General features: G+C 38.3%; 1 protein-coding gene and 1 non-coding gene across 2 annotated transcripts; both read right to left on the bottom strand.

The window, feature by feature from the left end:
- Nucleotides 1–859: 859 nt before the first annotated feature.
- On the bottom strand, nt 860–21,976 carry LOC132156174 (splicing factor 3B subunit 3). The gene is made up of 27 exons (XM_059565065.1): nt 21,820–21,976; nt 21,116–21,235; nt 20,821–20,976; nt 20,555–20,725; nt 19,341–19,513; nt 15,600–15,741; nt 14,745–14,857; nt 14,375–14,512; nt 13,677–13,780; nt 13,222–13,387; nt 12,752–12,847; nt 12,500–12,572; nt 11,414–11,565; nt 10,870–11,025; nt 10,612–10,767; nt 10,347–10,490; nt 9,859–9,981; nt 9,617–9,771; nt 7,023–7,197; nt 5,906–6,111; nt 5,540–5,696; nt 5,064–5,189; nt 4,461–4,673; nt 4,052–4,150; nt 2,234–2,377; nt 1,845–1,949; nt 860–1,665 (listed from the first exon to the last, which is right to left on the bottom strand). The coding sequence occupies exons 2-27, from the start codon at nt 21,183–21,185 to the stop codon at nt 1,525–1,527; spliced, it is 3,654 nt and encodes a 1,217-aa protein (XP_059421048.1). The 5' UTR covers nt 21,186–21,235; nt 21,820–21,976; the 3' UTR covers nt 860–1,524.
- On the bottom strand, nt 14,941–15,018 carry LOC132156439 (small nucleolar RNA SNORD111). Its single transcript, XR_009437420.1, has one exon. It is a non-coding gene; the product is annotated as a small nucleolar RNA SNORD111 (small nucleolar RNA).
- Nucleotides 21,977–26,704: the final 4,728 nt, after the last annotated feature.

The raw sequence follows: 26,704 nt of genomic DNA, 5'->3' as shown, positions 1-26,704 counted from the left end.
GTTTGGGTTACTCTCAAGAAAAAGGTCATGAATTCTTTATGATTAAGGTTGCAGTTATAGTGATCACTGGACTGTAGGAGGAATGTGGTAGAAAATAGGTTTTCATTTCATTAACATTGTGGGTTTAAGTGTGACCAGGATGTGACTCACTCTAATGAAATACTTAACATAGTCTGTCTTCCCTTTCGTCATGCTCCACTGACTCAAGTATTTTAAAATAAAAATGAAAACTGACGAGAGAATGAGATATTAAATTGAATACTTGTCACCAAAAATAGTGATATGCATTGTTTACAGCATAACTACTTCTGTAATACAATTTAAAAAATAAAAGCAAAATTCACTCCTGTGAAAATGGAGAACTTGCATCATTCTGGGTTTTAAAAAGAACAGCACCATATTTGGTACCTATTTTGGTATTGTAAATAGTTTAACTTGGCGGTCTCTTTAGTCCATGGTATAAGTCAGCCTAAAGTGAAAATATCAAGAGCTCCAAGCGATGTACGCATTACACTAGAAGTGTTGGGCATTCATCTCAAGACTTTTCAAATAAAAAAAAAATTAAGTAGGTTGCCAGGTCAAGTGCAATCAGATAAAAAAAAAATGATATATATATATATATATATAAAATAATCCAACAGATTTAAAATCCCACTCTTAATACTTGGTGAAATTGAGAAATAGCCCATTAACTCACTAAGACTGAACAATTTTAAAGCATCAAACAATGACTCATTGTCATAAGAAAGATTAATGATCATTATGGGGCTTCCTCCACCAAAAAAATAAAAACAGCAAAAACCCGCTTTGCCTGTGGGCTCAGTTAAAGACAAACAGCTAGTCTTGTGACACACTAAAATACATAAGAACGTAAACAAATTTATTTACAAATTTTCTCAGCACTATTTCTTTCAGATTTTCTGGGTTTGGATGATTATAGCTCCCCTCCACCCAACAAGTTAAAAACCACAACATATTTGCTGTATCCACGTAGAGACGAAAACTAAAGCATTTTACAATTTACTGGTTTTACAACAGTAGCAACAGCTTTTTAACTTTCAAAAGAGACATTTTAAATAGTCAAAATGTGAATAAGGGAATGTTTAATGCAGACTGATTCATACAACAAAATGAAAATTTAATTTGCATTGTGGAAGCTAAAAAATAAGCAAACATTTTTCAAGTCCATACATATAAAAGCCACTCCTGTATACAAGCAGATGTAGTCCTTTGCTTGAAAACATTCCTCTGAAAATATGTCACTATGAAATCACTTAGTATGAACTAAAAACTGAGATGCTTTGTACCGAGTACAGTGCCAACAGTCATTTCAAGCAGGACAAGGTCAATGACCACTGGGACTGTGACAACTCCCAGCTGGCCCCAGTTAAAGGGGGAACTTCCTTCAGCAGTAGCCAAAATGTTACTACTATACTTGCGGTAGGAAATATTTGAGACCACACCAATGGGAAGCCTTGAAAAACAATTGATTTTCTCATGGTGCGTCTTCCAGATTAGAAGACACTAGAAAGCATAGCGTGTTCGGATGTCTTCCAGTTTCTTCGACACCTCTGGAGGTGTGCGGTCCAATTCCTCAGACACACTCTTCTGCTTATGTGGGTCCATGGAGTTAAACTGCTCACAAAGGTCTCCATCGATCACATTCTGAAAGCATACAAGAAAAGTCAATGAGAAAGATGGTTAACCAGTGAAGTTAATTACCCAAATCTCTCTCTTTTTTTTTTAAAGATACTACTCAAAGCATAAGTGGGTAATTAAGAACTAAATAAAAACTTCTGTTATTATTACAGCTGTGTAATAATATTAACTGTGTTTGTCCTTACCTTTACTGGGAAATAGTAGGAGCGAAAGCTGAGGTGATCACGACCACACAGAGGGGGAAACTCAGAGCGCATATGCATCTCCAAGTGCTGGAAGAAGTCATGATCCTAAAGACAGATGAGACAAATACTTATTTTAACAATATAAAACCTTGTTAAAATCACAAAATAAACTGTGGCAAACCTTTATTCCTTTAGCTATCAAACACATCAAGAAACCGAAGTTACGCCATACATGTCACAGTCTATACTCTGATGGCCTGAAGTTAAGAAAGTGGCCTGACTGGAGTCCTTCACCTCTTCTGCTTTAGTGGTTTTAGACTTATGAAAGATCATTGCATGTTAGCACTCCTTGTGTAATTACTGGTTATTCACAATTTAAGGAACTGTACCTCATGAGAAGTGAATGGCACCAGGATGCCAATGCCTCCTGACAGTGTGGTGTACACCAGAGACTCAGATCCTCCAGGAATGAGGGTAGTTTTCTGGAGGGACAGCACAGTCTCTCCTATGTGATAGTTAATAATCACCTCAGCCTGTAATCAAAAAAAAAAAAAAAGTCATGGATTTTTTTTTTGAGGACAATTTAGGCTTACATTTTTTAAAAATAATTCTCTCACCTGAATGTTTAATCATGCAGTGCATTTTTGTTTTTACAATGGGGCAACTGCTGCCCAATCACTAACAGTGCAAGCTTGATTTCATGATCTGTGTGCAAGGCAGCCTTGTGTGTGTGCGCTTTGAGTGTGCACAAGTGCACCGTCTCTAGGAGACGAATGCTGAATGGTTTAAACACTGACAAGATTTAAAAACAAATGCAAATGATAAACTTTAGAGACGATGCGACACTGCCTCGATTGTGCAAGAGACAATTCCTGTGTCAACTCTGCAGCGTGCAGTACACTTATGGTTTTAGACTCGATGTGATTTAAAGCCATTCGTGCATTTTGAGAGGTAAAGAGAGAGCGAGGTGATTTACTAAAGCTGTTTGTGACAGATTTAGACTGTGTGCAAGACTTGTTTGTCATAGCAAAACTGAAACAAAAAAAGGTCTTTATGAAGGTTAAGCAATTTACTTCCATATACCAAAGGGCATGGTGTCCTCCGCATGGGCAAAGATTGCAAAATATAAACTGAAACTCTTGACTAATACTAATTATTAGTACTAATAACCAATACAGAGATTATAATCTAGATATAATTTGTAATCTATTTAAAATAAAAATATAAAAATTCATTCACCTTTACAAACTATGACAGATGGTTAAATACTAATCCAAAAAAAAAGCACATTAATCAGTTTAGAGACTGTGACCGATTTCTCTTTAGAATCCACAGATTAGTCATTCAAAATAAAAGCATAAACATGCATTACAGTAATTAAAGTGATTAGTAAATGCTGATTAACTTTAAAAACATGCGATTGAGCTGAATTAAATGAATGAAACTATTCTGGTGTGTTAGATTAGAATCGGTGTGGTCCGAAACAAAATTTGATAAACATAGCATTAGGTATAAATAACCTTTACTTGTTTCTTCATCTAAATCTCGTGTAAACACTAACTAGTGAGTTTGACTCCAATGTATAAACACACAGCACTCCTATTATTACACTTTAACTTTAAAGATATGCTCATAAGTGATTCCGAGTTCCATTCAACTAAGCAATAAACTACCATAAACCTTTTTTATCTGATATCGAACAGGTGGAGATAACAAATGCAAGTTAAATATCCAACATTGGAAAATAAACTGATGAAATAAATATCCTCTGATAACTGATATGGTCATGATATATTGTGCATTCCTAGACAAGTTCCACAATAAGTTTATACCAAGGACCTAATCCAGCTCAGTCCTGATTACACACGTTTTAGACATGTCCGTTAAAGCTAGACACAAGTCATTGGTGTGCAAATTGGGACTTTCCCTTGTGTCTACCTAAACATTTCCATGCTCCCAATCTGCAAATAATGATCTCTGGCGAGAGGACAAGATTTGTTGCTGAGGTTTCAGAACCAGAGCGGAGCGTCGACTGCCAAATGTTTTTGGGGTACAGGTTTCTGTGTGTGCGCAAGGAGTACAGCAACCGCAAAACCAACCAGACAAGACAAAAACAATGAGGAACAAGTGGTTAGGACAGCTTAGTGCCAATAGTCTATCCGGAACATGTGGGAGAGTGGAGTACTGAGGGTAGAAGAAACTTCTACCTTTTGTGATGCTCCGTTGAGCAAACCTCTGTCCCACAATGCTTTGCTCCCTGTGGGGTCCTCATCAACATCATCACTGGTGTTGGGAGGCAGGCGGACCTGAAAATAAATATTAAATGAATATGCAATCTGTGGCAAATCTATACAGATCATGACAAATCAGTTTGTGGTGTTAAAGTTATTTAATTTTTTCTCAAGTTTGTTGAATTCTCCCTAAAAATGGTACATGTGCATTTTGTCCTCCATTGCAACTGCTAACAAATTACACCGCTTTAAAATTGTCAGATGTTACAAGTTTATTGACACTAAAATACTACTGAAATCAGAGTGTGTACACTAACTTGGCAAACAAACTCAGTATCTGGTACATTCGGTGACATTTCAAAACCAAAAAGGTGATCACACTTACAATGCAGATATTTCCAAACTTATCCGCAGCAGCCATGGTGTCATAATCAAGCAGGCAGGCGGTCGTGACCCAACGAGGATAGGTTTCATCAGCAAAGATAATAAGCTGGTTCTCGTTGCGCCTGTAGCGCACCCAGAACAGACTTTCCTGAACATCGGACACTATCACACGCTGCCCGATAGTGTGGATGCCCGTTACCAAGTTAGGAACATGCTGCAAGAATAAGAAAAGGAGACACAGTCATCATGGTTTAGCAGGCTGTACAGATTTGAAAGATGCCAAAGACATTCAAAAGCATCTCAGGAGAAACATTTTTGCTCCAGTTAACCGTTTCAAATATATTCCCACTTCACACTTTATGTCAGTGCAAATTAATTTATCTACAAGCTTAACTTGAACACTTCAGTGACGTACTGTATCACTTTGTGGTCTGTACTTCAGTTTCAATATTTTTCTGGTGGTTATGCAACAACAGCAAGGTACTAGAGAAATGCGTCATTGACATTACTCATTATTCAATGTTCTAAAGAGAGAGAAAACAAGCTTGTCCATTTCCTCTGGAAAAAAACAAAACAAAACAAAAATGTGATTGTGACATCTCACTTTGTTTTCACACTTGCGGAGAAGTTTCTTCTTCCCCAGGTCATAGATGCGCAAGAGTTTGCCCACTCCAACCAACACTCGTCCCTGAAAGGGAGCAATAGCTAGGGGCACGTCCTCCACGGGTGTCTGTCAATCAGAACCACTGTGTCAAATCAATTACATTTTTTTTACATTTATCTTGTTTAAGAGGAAGCTTAACAGAAAAATAACTGTTTAACACAAGGCTTTGATACTTAGCTTGGTCAAAGCATCATTAAATGCTATATAAACTGGACCACAAACATTCACAACATGGGATTTTTTGGCTTTGGTCCTACACCAAAAAAATGATTCATTTTGTGATGTGCTACGCTTAAATGGATTTCTAGGGCGCATTTAATTATTTGTGGGGAAATCCACATTCCTAAACCCCTAGCTAACAGGGGCTCAGGGACCAGTCAGAAGTTTCATGCAAAGTCATTTCCGGTTTTGCTCACCTTGTGCAAAAACTCCAGCTTGTCCCCACCTCCTACTAGCCGATAGGTATAAATATAACCTCCACCAACAGAGCGTGGATTGAGTATCATATCTCTGGCAACTCCCACCAACACATACCAATCATCACCTCCACTGGAAAATCGACATACAGCCACACTGCAAAAGATAGACGTAAAAAGAAACTAAGGTCAGAGAAAGAGGTGGGATATGGAAGAGACCAACTTAACATTGGTCGCCATTCTAAATTATGAACAAATGGTCTGAGTAGAATGGGAAGAAAGTTTTGAATTATGAACGTAAGTGCAAGTCGAGTTGCATACAAATCTAAACTGTCCCGTTCATACCATATGTTCAACATTCCTCACCTGAAAGCAGCCTCATTCTGTTCCAGCTGCACCAGGTCCAGTGTGTTGCCCTGAATGGGGTTGATCATGCGTACTAGTGAGGCCCACTGCCCAGAGCCTGCTTTAGGTGCCCCAAAGATGGTTTCTGGCAGGTTCTCGTTCAAGAAAGCTGCTGCCATTTCTGCAGCCAGCTCTCTTTCATCCTCCCCTGCTGCCTCCACCATTTCCTGTAGAGCAGAAAAAAAGTTATTTTAGTTTTTATGATACATTATAACTAAAAATAAGCGTACATCAATGTGTTAGTTTTGCATTTGACGTTTAAGCAATTGTCATTATTAATTGGTTTCTAACAGGCGTAGGACTGCACGTCGGAAAACGGCTGTTGGCATTTGCTACCAATCAGACATGAGCATCAATGAGTTCAGGATCTGGTCAAGGTCACAGAGTCTGAATTCATCCCAAAGTAGTTGTGGGGTTTAGGTCTGGGCTTGTGGGGGTCAGTAAAGTTCATCCGTCCCAGAACCACTAGATCATTTTGTGCACAGGGGAATTGTCATTCTGGAATAGACTTGCGCCCTCCACAAACTGTTGCCACAAAGTTGGAAGCGCAAATTTGTCTAGAAGTACGATTCATCTTCACTGGTATCAAAACAAACCCCCTAATTATAAGTGGCCGCCCGCAAACCTATGGCCACATAATGCATATAAGAAATGTTTTGGAAAAATTTGCAGATAAACAAGATAACTATGTTAAGCAATACATTCAGAAGTAGCATTTCTACACCGCAGAAAACGGTTGAAGAATGGCATCAATATGATTTATCTTTGAAGGACCACCACAGTAACCAATGCTTGCACATTTCACAGGGCTGGTCATATTTACAGCTCGTCAACATGGAATTACCCTTGCAAACATGCTTTGTGAAAACGCAACCACAAAACAGACGGACAACTTCTGACAAGAAAGCAATGAAATTCTGTCTCAGTCAGTGATTACATTGGGAAACCAGTGTGTGAGTCAGACGGGAGAAAGAGAATATTAAAACCGGAGATAAGGAAAAAATTCCAGAAGAGATGAAGACAAAATAAAAGCAGCATTGTTTTTTAATAGCGCCCTGTGAAAGCCAGGTTCACTGACCTCAGCCATCTGTTGCTTGCGCTGGGCTTTGGTGGCTTCAGTGTAGGCATTGTGGTCCGTTTCGATTAGAATCAGGTTATTTGTCTCTGGGTGGATGACAAATTTGCGAGGTGTGTACTGCAGTGGGAAAGCCACTTGGTTGAAGATGGCACCCAGTTTCTCAAGAGCCAGAATCCTAAGGGAGATGGTAAGAGAGGCATGCAGTGAATTTAAAGGCAGAGTAAAAAGTTAAGACAACAGTTAAAGGTTGGATGAATTATGAAATCTGGGAAGTCAAAACCTCCTGTTTCCTGGCTATAATTTGTCAGAATTTGTCTTGTGTTGATAAAATGCCAGCTGACCTGAATAGCAGTGATTTTGTTTTAATCACAAAATAAAATTTAAGCTACAAAAGGGCATCTAGTACAGACCTCCAAAAAAAGGAAACGTTTTACAGATTTTACAGCAACACCAACCTTTACCTATATCACTACATGACTAATCAAAACAAATAATTCTGTCCAAAATAAGATAAAGCAGCCAGCAAAACCATTTTGATAAGAGAGGTCCACACTTCTGAGTAGGGTTGGGAATCGTTAGAAATGTTCCGGTTCCGATTCCGGTTCCACCTAACGGTTTCGGTTCTGATTCCGGTTCCATTAAAATCATTAAACAATTAAGAAATAGTGGTAAGGAAAAATGCACAATACTCAACTACTCAATACTGTTTATTACTTACTATCAACTTAATTTAAAGGTTGGCAATGCCAAAATGTAACATATATTACAGTGTAAAGATCTTCATAAGTAGGGTGGGGTATTTTTTGAAATTTTCTGGTTCGGCTTCTGGTTTCATTTAAATGAACTATGTTTTTTTACTATTTTACCTTCACTGAATGTAGCGTTGCTGGAAGGAAGTAAGTAATGCTGAGTAATGCTAGTCCATCAATCAGCATGTGTTTCATAGTTGATGTTTTTTACACTATCAATAACGTTTTGCTTTTCAAGCAGGAATAAGCTTGTTGGCCAAATAGTCCCTTGAGGGCTGAGATACTTGTTAATTTCCCTTAATTAATGAAATATAAATGGTTAAACGTATACACACTCTCCATAAAGTCCCTATTTTACAAATAATAATGCAGTCAGGAGATGGTGTGATGCAATGAGTGGTTTCCACATTTTTAACCATTTAAAATGCATTAAAATAAATATTTTCTATCACTTTGCTTATCACTCTTGAAATGACCTGTACACTAAATAATCTAACCCCTCATACTTGCATAACAATAGCAGTCTATTTATTTAGTGGTCCAAGTTAAAGCCAGTATGTATATTAATGACAATATGGGACAAATATAATGTCATTTAGTGGCGGCAGGTGCAGCGCGCTGCCGTTAGATGTACAGTCAGACAAAACGATGTGCACAGTTATCAAAGGCGTGAGTGCACATACAGTCATGGGAAACAATGTGTTCGGCAATTAAAGACGGGACAACGCAACGAGTTTGTGGATGCGCGTCATTGGAATCAATGTGCTCAGTAATTAAAGAGGCAGGGAGGTGTGTCTGTTATTTGGTTCGTGACATCCTTTACGGCAGCGGTTCTCAATTCCAGTCCTCGCGCCCCACTGCTCTGCACATTTTGCACGTTTCTCTTTGTTAACACACCTGATTCAGATAATCAGCTCGTTAGAAATGAACTCCGTGCATGAACTGTGTTCCAATTGTTCATTGCTCCCTACTCCCTGAGCAGGGGAAATCTGTTGAAGTTTACCTCACATCGAAACATTCATTCACTGATTTGTGCTGTGCAGCGTCTTTAAACATGGACAACTGTGACATCATATACCTCTGTAAATCAATACAATTTAAATTCACGTCTTGCACACTTCAATGCACTTTGATTAAAACATATAGCTACGAACTGGAATCATGGCTGAATATCCTGTGATGTCCACTTCGCAGGGCACTTGTGTTCGAATAGAACAAATGTCTGAAGTGCTAAGAGAAACGATCAAAATGTGCAGAGCAGTGGGGCGCGAGGACTGCAATTGAGAACCGCTGCTTTACGGGAAACGCCGAATAATCAGAACACCGGCGCAAGGCTGCTCACAGCGCTTGGTCACGTGTTGCACCAGAACCGTTTTCGGAACCGAAACTTTGAAAAGAACCGGAACCGTGAGCAATTTCTAAGAACAAAACCGGTTCTGAATAAGAACCGGTTTTCGGTTCCCATCCCTACTTCTGAGAGTAGCTAAACACCCTCAAACTAAAGCAAACATTAAAGTTAATCTCACTGTTTATCTCAACTGTCAAGCAGCATACAGGTCATATTTGATACCAAAATGGAAAAAAAGGGTTGAAAGATTGAAACTTTAGGGCCAAGATTAGCTTATTTCAAGCACATTTAAATTATCTGAATTATCTTCTAATCTATGAGTATCAGATCACTGGTCAATTATAAATAATCACATTTTAAAGTAGCAATATTGGAACTGAAATATATGAAGCCAACCACAATATGCTTGACATTATAGAAATTCACAAGTTTGTGAGAACATTTAAGTTCACATTATGGACTGAATACACAATGTGTGTTTGGGTGCGTGCATTTACCTCAGTGTGTTAGTGGAAATGGCAACAATACCCTCAGGACACTGTTCAGAAGCGAACCCTGATGCATACTCTAAGGTTTCATATGACAATGGAGTCAGGTGGAAACGGGACTGGTATGAGTAACTCAGCCAGGAACGACTAGACATGGCCAGAACCTGCACAATTAAAGGTCATTTAACAAGGTCAGCAAATTGGCAAGCTGTGTGCCATTGTGAAAGACATCAAATGTAAAGGTGACTCACAGCTTCTTGGGCCTGCATCCGGACTCTGAAAAGCTTGACGGGGCGAGAGCCGAGATACCGAGTGCGAGTATCAGACAGGTCTCCAGTCACTGGATCCAAAACAGTACGCAGCAACACTCCATTCTACAAACAAAGAGGTGATAACGGTAAGCAACAAGCAATGGATTGTTTAAAATGTTACCAGCTTTTGCTTGCTGACTGTAAAGGGTGCCACATTTACCATTTTATGTTGCAGAACAGAGCTCACTAGTGTGCTTTCTTTGTACACATTTTTGCCTATCTGGCTATTACCTAATACTGTAGACTTGGAGGACCCAAGAGCTGAAGGTTCCATTAACTCTCCTCACCCATTAAAGTTGTGATGAAACAGAACCAGTCCTTATAGAAGCACCCTTAAAAATTATAGTATAAGTAAAGTCCTCCTGGAGCAACAATAAAATGCACGCCTTTCTATGTTATCACCCAAAGCAAGCACAAGAGTTTCTTACCTGCAGGCCAATGTTGAGGTACAGGAAGCCAATGGTGCCTTTTTCTCCAAGCTCATCCTGCTTTTCAACTCCTCCCATCTCCACAATACAAAGAGACTCTGGCTGGGCAGGAAGAGCCTGCATACTCAACGGCTGCAGACAGTCCTGTGCAAAAAAGTGATTCCACATTTCACACCAAGGCCTGTTACAGTAAAGCTTTCAGTGGACACTTGAATCCATGTTTTAAAGCCTAAATCAGCTGACCAATGGAAGAAGAGCATCTTACGGATGGATCCAGGGAGATGATGCGAACTGTGTTGTCCACCAACCCAACAGCCAGGAAACGGGAACGTTGCTCACCAGTGGGCACATTTGCCAAACTCATGCACACCACATCCGCAGACATCTCCTTCCTCTCAGTGTATTCATTCAGCTGCCCGGACTGTTAAGAAAGAGAGAAAACTTAAATGGAAAGACAATCATTCAAACAAAATATGAAAATTCACATGACAACACAGGATAAAAAGTATGTCCGCCAACATACCGGGTCCATCTCAAAGTAGACCAGCTCTCCTCCAGTCAAAGCAATGACCACCTGCCTCTGATTGACAGCACATCGGACAATTGTCTTCTTCCCCGGGGTCTTCCATTCATTCACTCTCTTATCTGCACGGATGTGACGGATCCCATCTGGGTAGACCTGTAGATAACCAGCAAATGATGCAAAACCCATTTGAATGAGATAAATGGAACAGTAAGCATAATTGTTTAATATACTTGTTGGGAATAAACTAATTCATTTAAAAATAAAATTAATTTACTTTCCCTCACGTTGTTCTGAATCTGTATGACTGACTGACTTCTGCTGAACACAAAAGAAATTCTGAAGAACGTAGATAACAATTTGGTCACCCACATTCTTCAAAATATCTTGTGTTCAGTAGAAGAAAGAAACTCACAGGTTTGGAATAACCTGTAAAAGGCAGTTTTCAGTTGAAGTTTTTCAGTGAACTATACAATGAACAAGGAAAGAGAAAATGTTCAATGGGATATTGTGCATGCATGTAGTTAAGAGAGATGTCGCTCACTTGTACAAGTGCATCTTCCCCAAGCAACGAGCAAGACAGGGTGGGTGTTGTGCCCAAGAAACCAGAGTCTGTCACTTCTTCCACAGTCTCTCCAATAGAAAGCACCAGGGTGGCGTTAACGAAAGACACGATGATGTAGGCATCAAACTCATCTGTGAAAAGGAAACCCACAACATTCTGGTTGGAAACTTTTGCCAAATGTGGGCAAATTGGAAACCATAAAAGGAAACCGAAACATAAGTGGCAAAATAGGGGAAATCAAATGTTTAATCACTTGCTCAAATAATGTTATGTGCGCAACTGCACATCTTTCAAGATGTCCAATTTGTTCTGAGTTGAGAACATTAAAAAGAGTTATCATTTACTCAACTGTCATGTCATACCAAGCGGATAAGACATTTGTTCATAAGAGAGTAAATTCCATTCTTCATTATGCATTTTTACTCATTAACTAAATCTTTAAAATCTCTTCTCTTATGGTAAAAAAAAATAAAAATAACCTTCAGTGAATGAACAAGCCTCTATTGAGAATGAAACCATAATTCACTGTTTGCTTACCTCTCACAAAACTGCAGTCAAAATGAAACTGATTACCTCAAACACTACAGTACACAGACCACAATATAAACCTTGCTAAGCTTAGGCTGCATGCACAGAGCAAACAATCTAATAGCAAATCACATGATTTCAGAGAAATATCTGGCAAACAGTGACATTTTCTGAAGGCCCAACCTACACTCTGCATGCCAAGCAAAAGTCCTTGTATGCTGTTGATCTAGTAGAATAACTTATAAGTGAGAGCATTGTGCAAAACTAAATTTATGCATCAAGGGGAGAATCTAGAATGTACTTTTACAAAAAACACCAAGAAATCAGCTAGTGTCCTGCATGACTCAGAGAATCTTGATGCAGTTAGTCAAAACCATAAAAGGTTTAAACGCATTACTACGTTTCCTTGCTGTCAAGAAAATAACTTCGCGATAGTGAGGTGTCTCAATACTTTATTTCTCCAGAGAAATGCTTGCAGAATAACTTGTCTACATAGTTCATGTGCATGCACACACACTTTATGAATGGGTCTTTTACCTTCTACATGTCTCCTGACAGTCCACACGGCATTGGGGTTACCTGGCAGTTCAGAAACAGCCATTTCTGAAACCTGAAATGACATGCATTATTTTTATTAAAATATAAACGGTCTCTGGAAAAACCTAGAATCTAAACAATAAAACCACATAAGTTGCAAGGGACTTGCTATTAATGCAGTTTGTGTCAATTTCCATTTTGCCAACATGCTGTGAAAGCTGCCACAGAAATGTAACTCCTAGCAACACAAACCTCCAGTCCGTGTCTCAAAACTCTCAGTGTAGATCTGGGTCCTCTGCCACATGCTACATACAGCTGTGGTGTGTCTTCATTAGCCAAATCGGCAATCTGCAGTACAAAAAAAAATGTTACAAAATTAAGTAAATAAAACTGTCTGTGGGTTCAACACTACTTACAGAGGAATTTTGGATTCGTTTTCTTCATTACATAAGGGAACAGATGGTACAAACAGGAGAAAAGAAAAAGTCTGAGGTGTTTAAATACTCAACTAGCCATACTGATGGGTGACTAGACACTCTGCAATTTGGTAACTACAAAACAAGCTGCTCAATACTGCACAGTCATCCAAGCAGTGAACCATTCCCAAACATCTGCTCTCATGCCAATTTGTAATCCCACTTCCTGTCAGTAAATCCCAGCTTTGGGGTCAACATAAAATTTTGAATCTATTTAACTTCACTGTAATACACACATTTACGCACCTGGCAGGACATGATGGGAGAAAGATTTTCTTGCTCGTCGACCAGCACAAGGTTCTTAAGGGGTCGAGGTTGGAAAAAGAATGTGTCTCCCTCCTCCAGAGGCATGGCAGAGGAAAACTCGGGTTCCTCATCATCATCACCCAAGTGGGCAATCTGATACAGGTAGCTGACAAACAAATTTATTTTTAAATACATTTCCAAAGCTGTTTAACACAATGTGTTCTACAGTGAAGATAAATGAAAAGCTTCGGGTTAAAGAGAACATGAGAGAAGTATGGTTACATTGACACTGTAAAGGTTTCAGCTAACTGAAACTTCTGCTCCCACATTCCTCACTCTTATTATCTGCTTCTGTAATCTAGTTATTGCACTGAAATTTGGGGAAAGGCCACCAAACCAAAGGTATTATATTTTTGGGTGAATTAAAGAATGTACAACATAGAACAGGAACTTACTGGTTTCCAAACTCTGAAGAAACAAATAAGAAGCCAGTCTTCAAAACACACATGGCTGTAGCCACTGGGATGGTATCAAAATACTTCATCCTGATCTCGGTCACCTAAAATATTAATAGATATTTAATCCAGACAGATATCATATCAATTTCCAGCATTTTAACCTCTCATGTGTGTATTCTGATACTTGCTATCTCTCCAGTTCACTAGAAGCGCCCAATGTTATATTACAGCAATCACTTTATATCCTTGTTAGTTTCATTAATAAAACCACTATGCTATGCTACATTACATTCAAAGTCAGTTATCATAGTGCATTTATGCAGGTGTGCAATTTTCAGCAGAGGTTTTAACAGCATTTCACACACCTTTATCTGCAAATATCTGCTTAACAGATATAAAAAGGATGTACATTTTTTCTATGCATTTTATTTGCAGAAAAAAATATTTATCATCAAGTGAGTTCGGGTAAGGTCATGCACCCACATTTCTTCAAAGCCTGGGTTGAAAGTTTCCAAGTTGCAAGCACAACTTCAAGGAGTTTTTAATTGCACATTTTGAAGTTGGAAATGCAGACTTTCTGAGCTCAATGGAATACAACACAAGTATTTTAATGTAATTATACTTCGTTTCAACACCTCTGCATGTCCCTGAAAAATATACAGATGATAAAGTTAGGTCTCTGGTTGTGTACTTACCATCTCCTCATCAGTTTCCAGAGTAACCTTAAAAATGTCTCCCTGTTCGGTCTGGGCTAGAAAGAAAAACATTGATTTGGTCTTGTGCGTAGCAGAGCAGACAAAGATCATGCCTCGCTCAGGATCATCCAGGTCATTCTGCAAGAGAAAAGCGCTGTGGTCACGTCTCATATCTGTGTTTAATTTCTTCTGTAAACTCAATGACTGAGAACTTAACCACATGAGGTCAAAAATTATTATTATGATCAGAGGTCTTTATGTGTCTCCAGTTATGTAGTCAGAGAAGAGACATGAAAAGCTCATCATTTCAATACTATTAGCTGTTCGGACATTTCAACGCATTTCGTTCATTGTGATCACACAAACTCACCCTTCTGCGTGGGATCGGGCAACGGATGTCCGGCTGGTCCCCAAAGTTTTTGTAGGTGATATAGTTCTCAGAGCAAATGAGCACACCGCTGGGACCATCCGAACCACCAGGAACTGCGACACAGGGTGAAAGGTCAGATCCACACAAACTCATAAAACATTTAACATTCTTCTCCTTTAAAAGCAAAACTGAATCCATGAAGATCAGATATCAAAACAATCTCTTCACCAAACAGTCAGAGAAGAGACATGAAGATATTCATCATTTCTGACAAAAAGCAACAGAAAACATTACTTGTAAACTACAATACTGTTCAATATTTGGGGTCTGTACGATTTTATGCTCACCAAGGATGCATTAACTTGATTAATATATACAACAAAAACACATACTGTGAAATATTACTACAACTTCAAATCATGTTTTCTATTTCTATTTTTTTATATAATTTCCTGTGATGTTAAAGCTGAATTTATAAAAGCCATTACTTCAATCTTCAGTGCCACATGATTGATAAAAAATAAAAATAAAACTTTATGCTCAATGTTGAAAAGAGTTGTGCTATTTTTGTGTAAACTGATACACTTTCTTTTCAGGATTCTTGCGACAAATAAAAACAACAACAACATTCATTTGAAATTAAATATTTTCTAACATAAATGTCTGTTAAAAAAAAAAAATAATAATCTTACTGACCCCAAACTTAAGTAAATTTAGATCCACAGCTCTTTTTTATGTTGAAATAGGTGTTAGATAACAAATGTGGTCTGTTAAAGGTATTGCGATACACAAGCTTGTGAATCCCTATCTAGCATTTTGAAATTTGACACCCTGACATTCTAAAAAGGTCAGAACCTGTGATGAGGAAGTTGCCGTGTTCCTCCAGTGCCTCGCTGTACTTGCGCACCACGTGGTTGAGGCCCAGGTCCAACTCATAGAAGGTCAGAGTCTGCTGTGTGTTAGCAGCAGCCTCTCCAGTGGGATCGTTATCTGCCTCCTGCAAAAACCATTTATGATTATATGTTACAGACATGTGTCACCTGACTGACTGTATTTGTAAAAGCATGATAAAACAGGGCGAAAAAGTATCATGGCATTGGTTACATGCACAAAAACCTCAATTTACAAAGAATCACTGTTCGATATTCAGCTAGCTGCTTGTGTTTACATTCTAAAGTTAGTGGTTCAACCTTTTTGACTCAAAGACAACCACTGTCCAAAAAATATATAAAGGCCCCCCTCATATAGGCTATAGATATTTCTGCTGTAATTATGACAAAGCTACTTTTGAAGCTGTATGTTTGAAATTTAAACCACATTTTGTGATTCCGCAAGTTTTAAGTAGGGCTGCATGATTAATTGGATGAAATTGTCATACACACCTTGTCAGTAAAGCCGGCTATGTTATCAGTAGTAAATCTCCATCACATGCTTTCAGATGGAGCAGCATTTACTACATAGAGCCGTAGTTCACTGACAAGCTACGCAAAAACGCATTCATAATCACAGATGATTTAATTGTGTGATTATGTAATCAAAGATATCGTTCTGCGATTACTAAATATAATCAATGACAAAAATACTACTATATGCTAGGTTAGTGGATAATTCAGTAGCAGAATAATAATAATTCAGTAGAAACCATATACTGTATAAAAACATGGACGTAGTGTCCGTGACGTCACCCGTAGATTCCTGAAGTATGTTTTTGAAGCCTAAAGTGTGCAGAGCGAGCTGTCGCCATCTTGGCAGCACGTCACCGCGCGACTCTCCCGGACAATCAAAAATGGGCAAAAAGGCGGGAGCTACTTGCTGAAGCCATGCCCACCTAGCGCGACGGCAGTGTCAGCAGAGGCAATCCACCTGTCACTCAAGTGGCCACACCCTTAATTAGGCAAAACTTTTAGTCTTAATATAATTTAAACGGATGAGTTATAAAAAAATTCAACCCCCACACGTCATGAAGGGCAAAATTAGCTATTTAGAGCAAAATCATTTTTTGCACCAGGCTGTAAGCATGTTTTTTTCTGCTGTAAAGTTGGGCATTTTAACATGGGGAGTCTATGGGACTGACTCTGTTTTGCAGCCAGCCTCAAGCGGCCAGTCGATGATTGCAGTTTTAGTCACTTCCTTATTGGCCTCACAAGAGAGAGTGGGAGGTTGGCACTCAGTAGAAACACTAACAGTAGTAGAATATCGGATTTGGACCGGCCTCATCTGACCGATATGGAGTATTGGATCAACGCATCCAACATACGAGCTGTAATTACGAGGTCTAAAAGCAATAAACACGGTCTAGTGACCATGTCAGTCATAACAGTTCATGCATGGAGCTCTCTTCTAACGAGTTGGTTAACTGCATGAGGTGTGTTAATGTCGCATTTCCATCGAAATTACCTGGAACAATTGTACCAGGAACTATTCTCCCCCCAGACCGGCTGCTTTCTGTGTTTCCACCACGGTCAAAAGTACCGTGAAAATTAGGCAAATAGTCTGGTGGGTCTGCCTGCGTTTCTCAATTCGAAGTACACAAATTTCAGACTTGCATCCTCGGTAGTTCGGACTTTGCGAGTTCGACTCCAGCGGACAGGATGACGCAAGTGCGTTAATTCTGCAAACAGCAGCGTAGTTGATAACATCAGTCAGCTCACCTTGGCTATGTGCAATTGATCACCACTGTATATTTACAATAAGACGAAATATGATATCAAACACCACTGCCTCCTTTCATTTTCATTTAAACATTAATGTTAACTTTATATTTTTTGGACATATATAGCCTACATTACAATGAAACAAAATATTATATCAAACAGTACTGCCGCTTTTTATTTTCATTTTAACATTAATAGATTAACTGAATAGAGACCAAAGATTACCTGTCAGATTTACCCAAAACTAATATTTTATTTTTAGCCACTAAAGAGACAGAGCAAGCAGCAAATGTCAGAAGGACTAGCCGAGTTGAGAACGCTCTCGTTGATAATCATGAGCTCTGAACTCCCGCTGATTGCATGGAGCTGATCATCTCCGAAAACGGCGAAACTAATTTTTAAATAGACGCTGTACATTCACACCTGAAATACTTTTAAAACTACATTTCATGACACGATAACAGTAATATTTTGAAAATTATCCAAATAAATGGTGGTTGAAATCAAAATGCTGCGTGAACTCAACCTATCAGCATGTGTAGCGCCCAAGTCCCGCCCCCGAAAGTTCCAGACCTTTGGAAAAAGTACTACCTCGCCTGCAGGGACTTTCTAGGTGCAATTTTTTACCTGGAACTTTTAGATCCTGGTTCCTGCGGTGGAAACACACCGAGTACCAGCCCAAAGTCCCTAGTTCCTGGGTAAAGTTCCAGTGGTGGAAACGCGGCTTAAGAGTGACATGCACAACTGTGGTACGAGACGACTGGAAATAGGGCTGGGCGATATATCGAATATTAGCGATAATATCGGAATAATTTTGACGACGATGTACAATTTGAATATATCGGGAATATCGAATATTTCAAATTCAAGCATATTTTCCCAAAAGAATGCGCCGAATGTCCAAAAAAGGAACCTGTAACTGCTGACTGCTCTACGCCCCTCTACTACGAGAGCTTTAATGATAGCGGTTGCCAGATAACAAGAGTTTAAATCTCCGAATGAGAGCTCCACTGTTACAAGGATACATTTTCTGCCCGGTGTTTGCTTCTTTTAAGCAATCTGGCAACCATGCGCACGTGCTCACTCCTCATTGCGGAAGAGCCGCCAACGATAATCTGAAAACACTAACAAGCTGGAATTGAGCGATCTAATGAAAGCGTCGTTCACCCATAGACATCATGGTTCAGCCGGTCTGTGTTCTGTCGTGAGATCTCAACTGTATTGTTTGCATTTGTGATCGCAAAATATATGCACTTACTCGACCGCTGATGTTTGAATAGAGAAACATAGGCTATGGCCATTTGGAATTACTATTGGGGAATTTCACTGATATGTTTACCAGTTTCCATAATATAGACAGAGAGAATGCAAAAGTCTTTGGTATTCATTCATATATATTTATATATAAGAAATAGCTATGTGCTTCAGCAACTAGCTCCCCATCTAAGAGGGTTTTTAGTGTCGGTAGGAGCATAGTTTCATGCCACAGAGCTTCTCTTAAAACCGCAGACAGTTGACAGACTTGTGTTCTTAGCTTAAAAACTTGTTAAAAAAAATAAAATAAAATACTTATCCCAGTTGCATAGTTTAAATTGTGAATTGCATGCACTAAAAAGTTGACAGAATGCACTTTCTGTAACTGTTACTTAATTTGCACTGCTTCAGTTACATATAGGCCTACATGTATTCATTTAATAAAAAGCAGTAAGTGATCTCTTGGTTTAGATTTTTTAACTGCTTAAATTAGCTGTTTAATCTAGATGTTTTTTTTTTAATGGGCAGAAGAAAGTTTTATTTTTTATTATTTAAATGCAAATGCAAACATATCGAGATATATATCGAATATCATAAAAATGGACAATATCGAGATATCATTTTTTTTTATATATCGCCCAGCCCTAACTGGAACTAAGAACCACTGCACTAGAAGAATGACTCTGACCTCATAGTCCATCTCCAGGCAGGCAAACATGGGGTTCTCAAAGCCCGCATCCACACCAACCACATGGTAGACGAGTGTATTAGCCTTGTGGGCCTCTAGAGGGGAGGAGATGGTAAGGCGAGCAGCTGCATCTCTGTTCAGGATGTATACCAACTTCTGCTTCTCTATGGCACCTGGGAAAATTGAATTTGCATTGTTAAAATGGGAGAATGCATAAATTTGATTACAAATTTTCACCCCAAAATAAAAATTTGCTGAAAATTTACTTAGGATTGTTTTTTCTTCTGAACGGATTTGTTGAAACTTAGCATTACATCCTCAGTTTTTCCATAGACTAACACTAACTTTGTGGTTAGCACCGCCATATATTAATGCCATCATGTGAGAGAGAGGTGCTCTAAAATGAAGCAAGATTTTACCCATTTTAAATAGTAAAATTTAAATTAAAAAGGAAAATCTATTTGTGGCAGTGTGTTGATATTGTGGCAGACCACCACAAACTGTATGTAAAACACTTATACCCCACAGTGAATGGGTGCCATCAGAATTAAAGAGTCCAAATGGCTGATAAAAACACCACAATAAATCTACAAAACTCCATTCCATCAATTAATGACTTGTGAAGCAAAAAGATGCATGTTTTAAGCAACAAATCCACAATTAAGGCATTTTAACTTTTAACTGTCACTTCTGGCCAAAATACCAGTCCATAATCGATTATAACGCTTCCACCACTGGAAAAAGTCCATCCTCTGTTGTCCTTTCACATCAAAATGGTTTAGAATGGTGTTGGAACATTTTCACTTGTTAACGGTGCTTGATCATTGCAAATGTTTCTCCTGATCTAGACAAGATGACTTTTTGACTAAATAAAGCAATATTACATTTACTGAACTGATATTTTAGCCAGAAGCAACATTTTAAGTTAAAAACATGCATTGTTTTACTCCACAAGATTATTGTGATGTTTTCATCAGCCGCATGAACTTAAATTCTGTTGGCACCCATTGCCTACATAGAATCTGTTGGTGAGCAAATGATATGCTAAATTTCTCCACATCTGTTCTGATGAAAAAAAAATTAAACTACACATCGGATGGCCTAAGGTTGAGTATATATATATTTTTTAGCAAATTTTCATTCTTGGGTGAAATGCTATCCTAACTCGTGTCTAACTACTATAACTTTGAAGTCTTTACTACATGTAGTTTTACCTATCATAAAAGCTCTTCCCTTTGGGTCCACAGCGAGGAACTGCCCTGGCACAATACGTCTGCAGCCGCTCTTGCCGAACGTCTCCTGGTGTATCTTTTCAAACATGTTCTTGGAAGGATGGTACTCCAAGATCACAATACGGCCAGAGTCACTTCCAACCACAACATAATCTATTGCAAAATGAGAGAAGAGATCCATATTAAGAATTCAAATCTCTTTATTATGAACTATGCAAAAAAAAAACAATTAGAATCATGTTGCTCACCTTTAGTTCCACCGGTCAACCTGAAAGCCATGAGGGATCGGATGACACCAAACACCTCCATAGTAAGCAGCGTGTGGACCTTACCAGTGTTGGCATCAGGACGCAACAGTTCCAGAATTTTCCCACGGGAAACAACAATCTCCTGCAGCTTAGTTCCTAGTAAAAAAAAAAACACCTACGGTTTAAACATAATGCTCTATTCATGCTAACACTTCAAATGAACACTTATATCTACAATATAATTGAAATAGTCTGCATTCTAGAAACTACACAGGACACAGTGATGTATCGTTACCGGAGAAGTTTCCATGGATGGCATGGGAGATGCCAGTCGCCCGCTGCAGGGTCAGGTTGTAGAGAAACATGGCTGCTGTCACTGGATCTTCAGGCTCAAGACAAAGAGATTAACCAGCACCTAAAAGTAAGTCCCACAGAGATTGTATATGTATCAAAGTTTAAGATGAGGACAGCAAACGACTTCTTAGAAGGCAAACATTAAGAGTTTATTTTTAGCACAGCAACGTTACGCTTAAAACACCGCATAGATACAAATGCGTTCCATATATGGTCATATGCTTACTTAAAAATGCTAGTGTTCAGAGAATAAATATGCTGGGTTTCAAACAGAAAGTTTAGGGTAAACATTTTGCATTTTCAATAGTAGCTCTAAGGCAAACCAAATGTATGCAGGACAAAATGAACACTGCAAGGCGGAACAAGTTTCACTTTAGATCGTTCGTCGACTTAGAACATCCACGGAGAAAAAAATCGATAAATAAGTGTTCTTGTAATTGTACTTAACGTGACACAAAATCAGCACAAATTCTTCTGTTAACGGCGCTTAAATCTTCAAGCGTTAGTCAGTTGCCCATTCATCGTTAGCATGTCGGCTAACAAACGTTATAGTCGAAATAAAGGCTATAACTATAATTTCTGAAAACAAATCTTATAATGACAAGGAAATATGGGTTATTCGCGAAATGTTTGAAAACTATTTACCGAAATAACAACCAGGATGTTGTAGATTTCAATCAGATGAGAAACTTATACATTTCATGGTCGTGCTCGCTCGTTGTTTCGGACGGCGCTGGAACGACAGAGGGCCTTCACAGCTCTGTGGCGCACAACGGTATCGTCCGAATACATGCCTGAGCGAAAAGATCGACCTCAAAAAGAGATTTGGTAGAAATGTTATGTAAAAACGATATTTCTGCGTTTAATATTTTCTCAGTTTTGTGGAATATTATTTTATTTAATTCTGACTGTTTTGTTTGACTTAGGAAAAACATGTGCAAACAGAATTTTAAGTGTAACATTCATTTACCACGGTAACTTTATTATTATTTTTATTTTTTATTTTTTTTCGCCAAACATAGTTGCTGTTACTACAGTAAAAATTGTAACGTTTATTGGAGTTCTTAAAAGAGAAATTAAACAAAGTGGCCAAACGATTTTAAAATCTTTTAGAATGTCTAAAGGAGGACCCATGATTTTTGGTGGAAACTGGAAGCCATGATCAATGTTCGTAAAGGCGAACTCGGTTTTATAATAGAGCGCAAAATTATTTTTAAATGCAGCATCCGTTTGTAAAACGGTATTAAATTCTTCTGAAGAAAGGCACTGAAACTTGAGTCTCACACAGATGTTTTTTTTTTTTGAGAGAGAGAATTGCACCGTGGTTGTGGAAATCCCAGAAAATAACCACATACCGGTAACGTTAGACGACAAATGTTTCATTCTTTCCATTACAGTTTAAAACGATGACAAAATTTAAACCACTATTTATGGTTATACATTGCAAGATATTGAAACATCTCATTTACCCTTTTAGAGTGTCAGTATGTTTAAATAGATGTTAGTGTCAGTTAAAAAAAAAAACTATTTTGGTATCATTTAGGCGTAATAAGGGCGAATTTTTTTTTTTAACGTTTTTTTTCTTCATTTTGATAAGTAATATTTTAGTAATTAATAGAATTTTTTATTTGTTTGTTCATTTTTGTATATCTTTTTTTAATATTATTTTTATTACCATCACTGGCACGGTGTCACTTTATTTTGTATTTCATTTTAATTTTTTTTATAATCATGACAATAAAGTACCCTATTGTAAGAATGTGTACTATATATTGGTCATTCCCTATTCGTTCCTAATTCACGAAGTTATTTCCAGAACATCTAGAAAATTAATTTAGAATGTATTATGAGGTTGCTCAAGCAACAAACACCCGGAAAAAAACTTCATCTGACAGAGACAACCATTACAGACCTAATCACATGCAATCTTATTTCGTCTCATTATGACCAAATAAAATTATTTAAAAGTGTGTTTGATGCTCGAAAGTAGTGATGGCAAAATCGAGGCCTCGTGAACCAATGAAACAGTTGAACCAAATGTGCCATATTGTTTCGAGGCTTCGAATCAATCCGACACCTGTCTCAACGGTGACACCTAGTGGTCACTTGCAGGTGTTGATCTGAAACAACCTTGACGAGCCATTAAAAAGATGTGTTGTTTTTTTATTATTATAATGTTCTAATATGTGAAGCTTGTAACCTATAGGCTCCTCACTGTGCATAATGTTATTTTGGTCATGAAAAATGAATATTAATAAAAGAAATCAAGCCACAATGTCTCACTTTTTTAGAGATTTTTATTCAAAAATATTAATTTATCTGCTGTGGAAGGACTTAGCCTACTTCTTTTTTTTACAGATAATTTCTCCAGCCTTTGAAAAAACCCTCTCACAAGGGACACTTGTTGCTGGCATACAAAGATATTTTTTTGCAAGGACATACAAATGAGGAAAGATTACTGCTCTCTCTTTCCAGTAAGTTAGTGGATCATGAGTTCTGGGCAAATACGCATTGTTGATGTATTTTTTCACTTCCACTGTGGCATCAGCTGTAGCATTGTGTATCATCTTGGTTTGATGGATGCGAGTATCAAAAAGTTCCCATAAACTGTCCTGTGTTTCTACTGGAGTTGATGTTGATGGTGATGGTGATAATGATGATGATGGGTGTGATGTTGACATTTCTGGGTCTGAATAAAAATGAAAACAGCAATTAGTAACAAATCCTAAACTGACGGCATATATGAAGTATATATTATATTACATGATTCAGATTACATAACATAACACAGACTGAAACTGCTCACCAGGATTTGTGTTTGAACGCATCAGTGAAGCACACTCCAGTGTGATATGCTTTTCAGCTTCCTGGGCTTTGGCAGCATTTCCAAATGCCACATTTTTGAACCTTGGGTCCAGCAGTGTAGCCAGTGCCAAGGCTCTAAAACTCTCATAACCTCCACATCTGGAGTGCAGACCTTCTTGCAGATGTGAGCCTATGAGCCAAAACAGGAGAAACACATATTTATAATAATGACAATAATATGACAGTTATGGCCAATCACATGGGTAGTATGGTCATTGTGGCCTACCTAATTGAACAGTTGATTCCTGCGTTGCATTTCCTTTTTTCTGTGCAAGCTTGTGCTGCAACATCCTGTACAGTGGTATAAGCTTTGAAGCAGACACTCTCTTTTCCCCTGACATCTCTGTTGTTGCGAGTTTGAATGGTTGCAGTATTGACAATGATTGTTCAATAATGTCATAATCAATACTTGTCAGGGGAGCAGTATCATTGTTTAAGTTGGAAAGTGCAGCAGCCACTGGTTCACGTTGGTCATACAAGCGCTGTAGCATGTCAAATGTGCTGTTCCATCTCGTGTCAACCTCCTGTATCAGTTTCAGAGTTGGTCTTCCCATCAAGCTCTGCATCTCCACAAGCTTGTCCTTTGCTTTGCAGCTGGATCTGAACAACCCCACTATCTTTCTGGCCTTCTGGTGTATTTCATTGATGACTGGGGTTTGATCTAGTGCCTTTTTCACAATCAAATTTAAAGTATGAGCAAAACATGGGACATGGCGAAGGTGGAGTAGCTGGGCACTTAGGATCATGTTAGATGCATTGTCAGTCACCATGCACTGAACTTTGGAGGTTATTCCCCACTCAGCCATTAGCAAGGCTTTAGCCTCCATGAGATGCTGGGCTGTGTGGGTTTGGTAAAACCTCCTTACACCCAGTACAACAGTTGCCATTTTTGCCTCTGGTGTTATGTAATGGCAAGTCACACCAAGATATCCATCCATATTAATGGAGGACCACATGTCAGCTGTAAGGCTAACAAATTCGGCCTTTTGTAGGTCCTCCATTGTCTTCTCCTTGGCTTTGTTGTACTTTTCGCTGACCATTATTTTAAGCACCTTCCGGGATGGGAGGACATAGCTTGGATCAAGCTTGTTCACAAATGCCCTGAATCCCTCATCGTCCACGATGGTGAAGGGCTGCAGATCCTTCACCACCATGTTTATAAGAGCCTCATCCAATTCCCTCTGTCTGACTTTTAAAAGAGAAGACAAAACATACTTTCAGACAAATACATTGGAAAAATACAGCTTCAATTAGTGCACATCTATTAAAAGTATAGCCTACTGGTTCATTATTTGGAAACCTTCCAGTGTTTATAATCAGTGCTTTATATAACTTATAAACTTTATAAACAGTGTCCCAAAAGGTTGTAATTATATTTCAATTATAATTATATCCCAAACAATGCATACCTTGCTTAGATGGCCCAGCAGTGTCAGTAGCAGGCCTAGGTACAGGGGGAATGCCATCCTCTGCACCCTGCAAAATGGCAGGAAGAGTGCTCCTCAAATGGCGCATCATGGATGATGTATTGTTGCAGTAGGCTAGCTGCCGATCACAATACACACATCTCACTTTATTTGGGGTTTCTAAATGGAAATGCTCCCACACCACAGATGTACGGCATCTCTTCTGGGGAGCTTCCATTTTATCTATCTATCCAAATCTATCTATCTATATATGAATCGATCTATGTATCTAGATATGTATCTATAATCTATATATGTATCTATCTATAATATATGTATTTATATATGTATCTATAATCTATCTATATATGTATCTATCTATAATATATGTATTTATATATGTATCTGTAATCTATCTATATATTTATCTATCTATTAATCTAGCTGTCTATATATATTTATATCTATGTATCTATTAATGTGTCACTATATGTATACTCTGTCTGTCTCTAGCCTCTCAGTCAATGTGTTGTGTAAATTTAAATGTAAGTCTAAATTGCCTATAACTAATCAAATCGCACTATGTCACTATATCACCAAAAATCCGCTATCTCAAAGTCAAACTCCTCTCACAAAAACCCACGAGGTCAAAATGCGTTTATTTCACTTTTATACAGATGTGCGATTGTGTGGTCTGTTCCCGACCGTTCCAATCAAACGCTGATTCGGCGGACCACACCTGATGAAACAATTAGTGAAACACTTCGAGGCTTCGTTTGGTCATAGTCACGTGACATGGGTGTTTCGAATCACGCTTCGGATCAGTGTTTCGACACATCTGCGCTTCGGGATCTCGCAAAGCTTCGGAACGACTGTTTCGCTTCAGCCATCCTTACTCGAAAGTTTGCACTTATACTTTTAGAGGTGCTATCACTGTAGTGTAAGTAGCATGTAGAGCCATTTCCAGAGGGCGGCAGTATTTCATCAACTGAAAATTTTTGTGAACTGCACGAGAATTCATTAGACCATACATGTTGGAGAATAACAGACTGACAGCTACACATACATTTGATACCGTATCCCAGTATTATATGAAGTCTTTTATGTGTCTGTTGGCTGTACAAAAAGTTGTTTTTCTTATTTATTTTTCAGAACAGCGAATAAATTTAACAACATAGGAGAACCATATATTGAATACATATATATTATCATATATATATATATATATATATATATATATATAGAGAGAGAGAGAGAGA

Source organism: Carassius carassius, chromosome 13 (assembly GCF_963082965.1).
Source record: "Carassius carassius chromosome 13, fCarCar2.1, whole genome shotgun sequence".
In the NCBI taxonomy this organism is placed as follows: domain Eukaryota; kingdom Metazoa; phylum Chordata; class Actinopteri; order Cypriniformes; family Cyprinidae; genus Carassius; species Carassius carassius.
Note: the sequence above shows the minus strand (reverse complement) of the source record. Positions and strands in the feature narration are given on the sequence as shown.

Coding starts and splice junctions, on each gene's coding strand:
- LOC132156174 (XM_059565065.1), bottom strand. CDS start 21,185: ATGTTTCTCTACAACCTGACCCTGCAGCGGGCGACTGGCATCTCCCAT. Junction 19,514..20,554: donor GGGAAGAGCTTTTATGATAG/GTAAAACTACAT, acceptor CAATTTTCCCAG/GTGCCATAGAGAAGCAGAAG. Junction 9,772..9,858: donor GGATGCAGGCCCAAGAAGCT/GTGAGTCACCTT, acceptor TTAATTGTGCAG/GTTCTGGCCATGTCTAGTCG.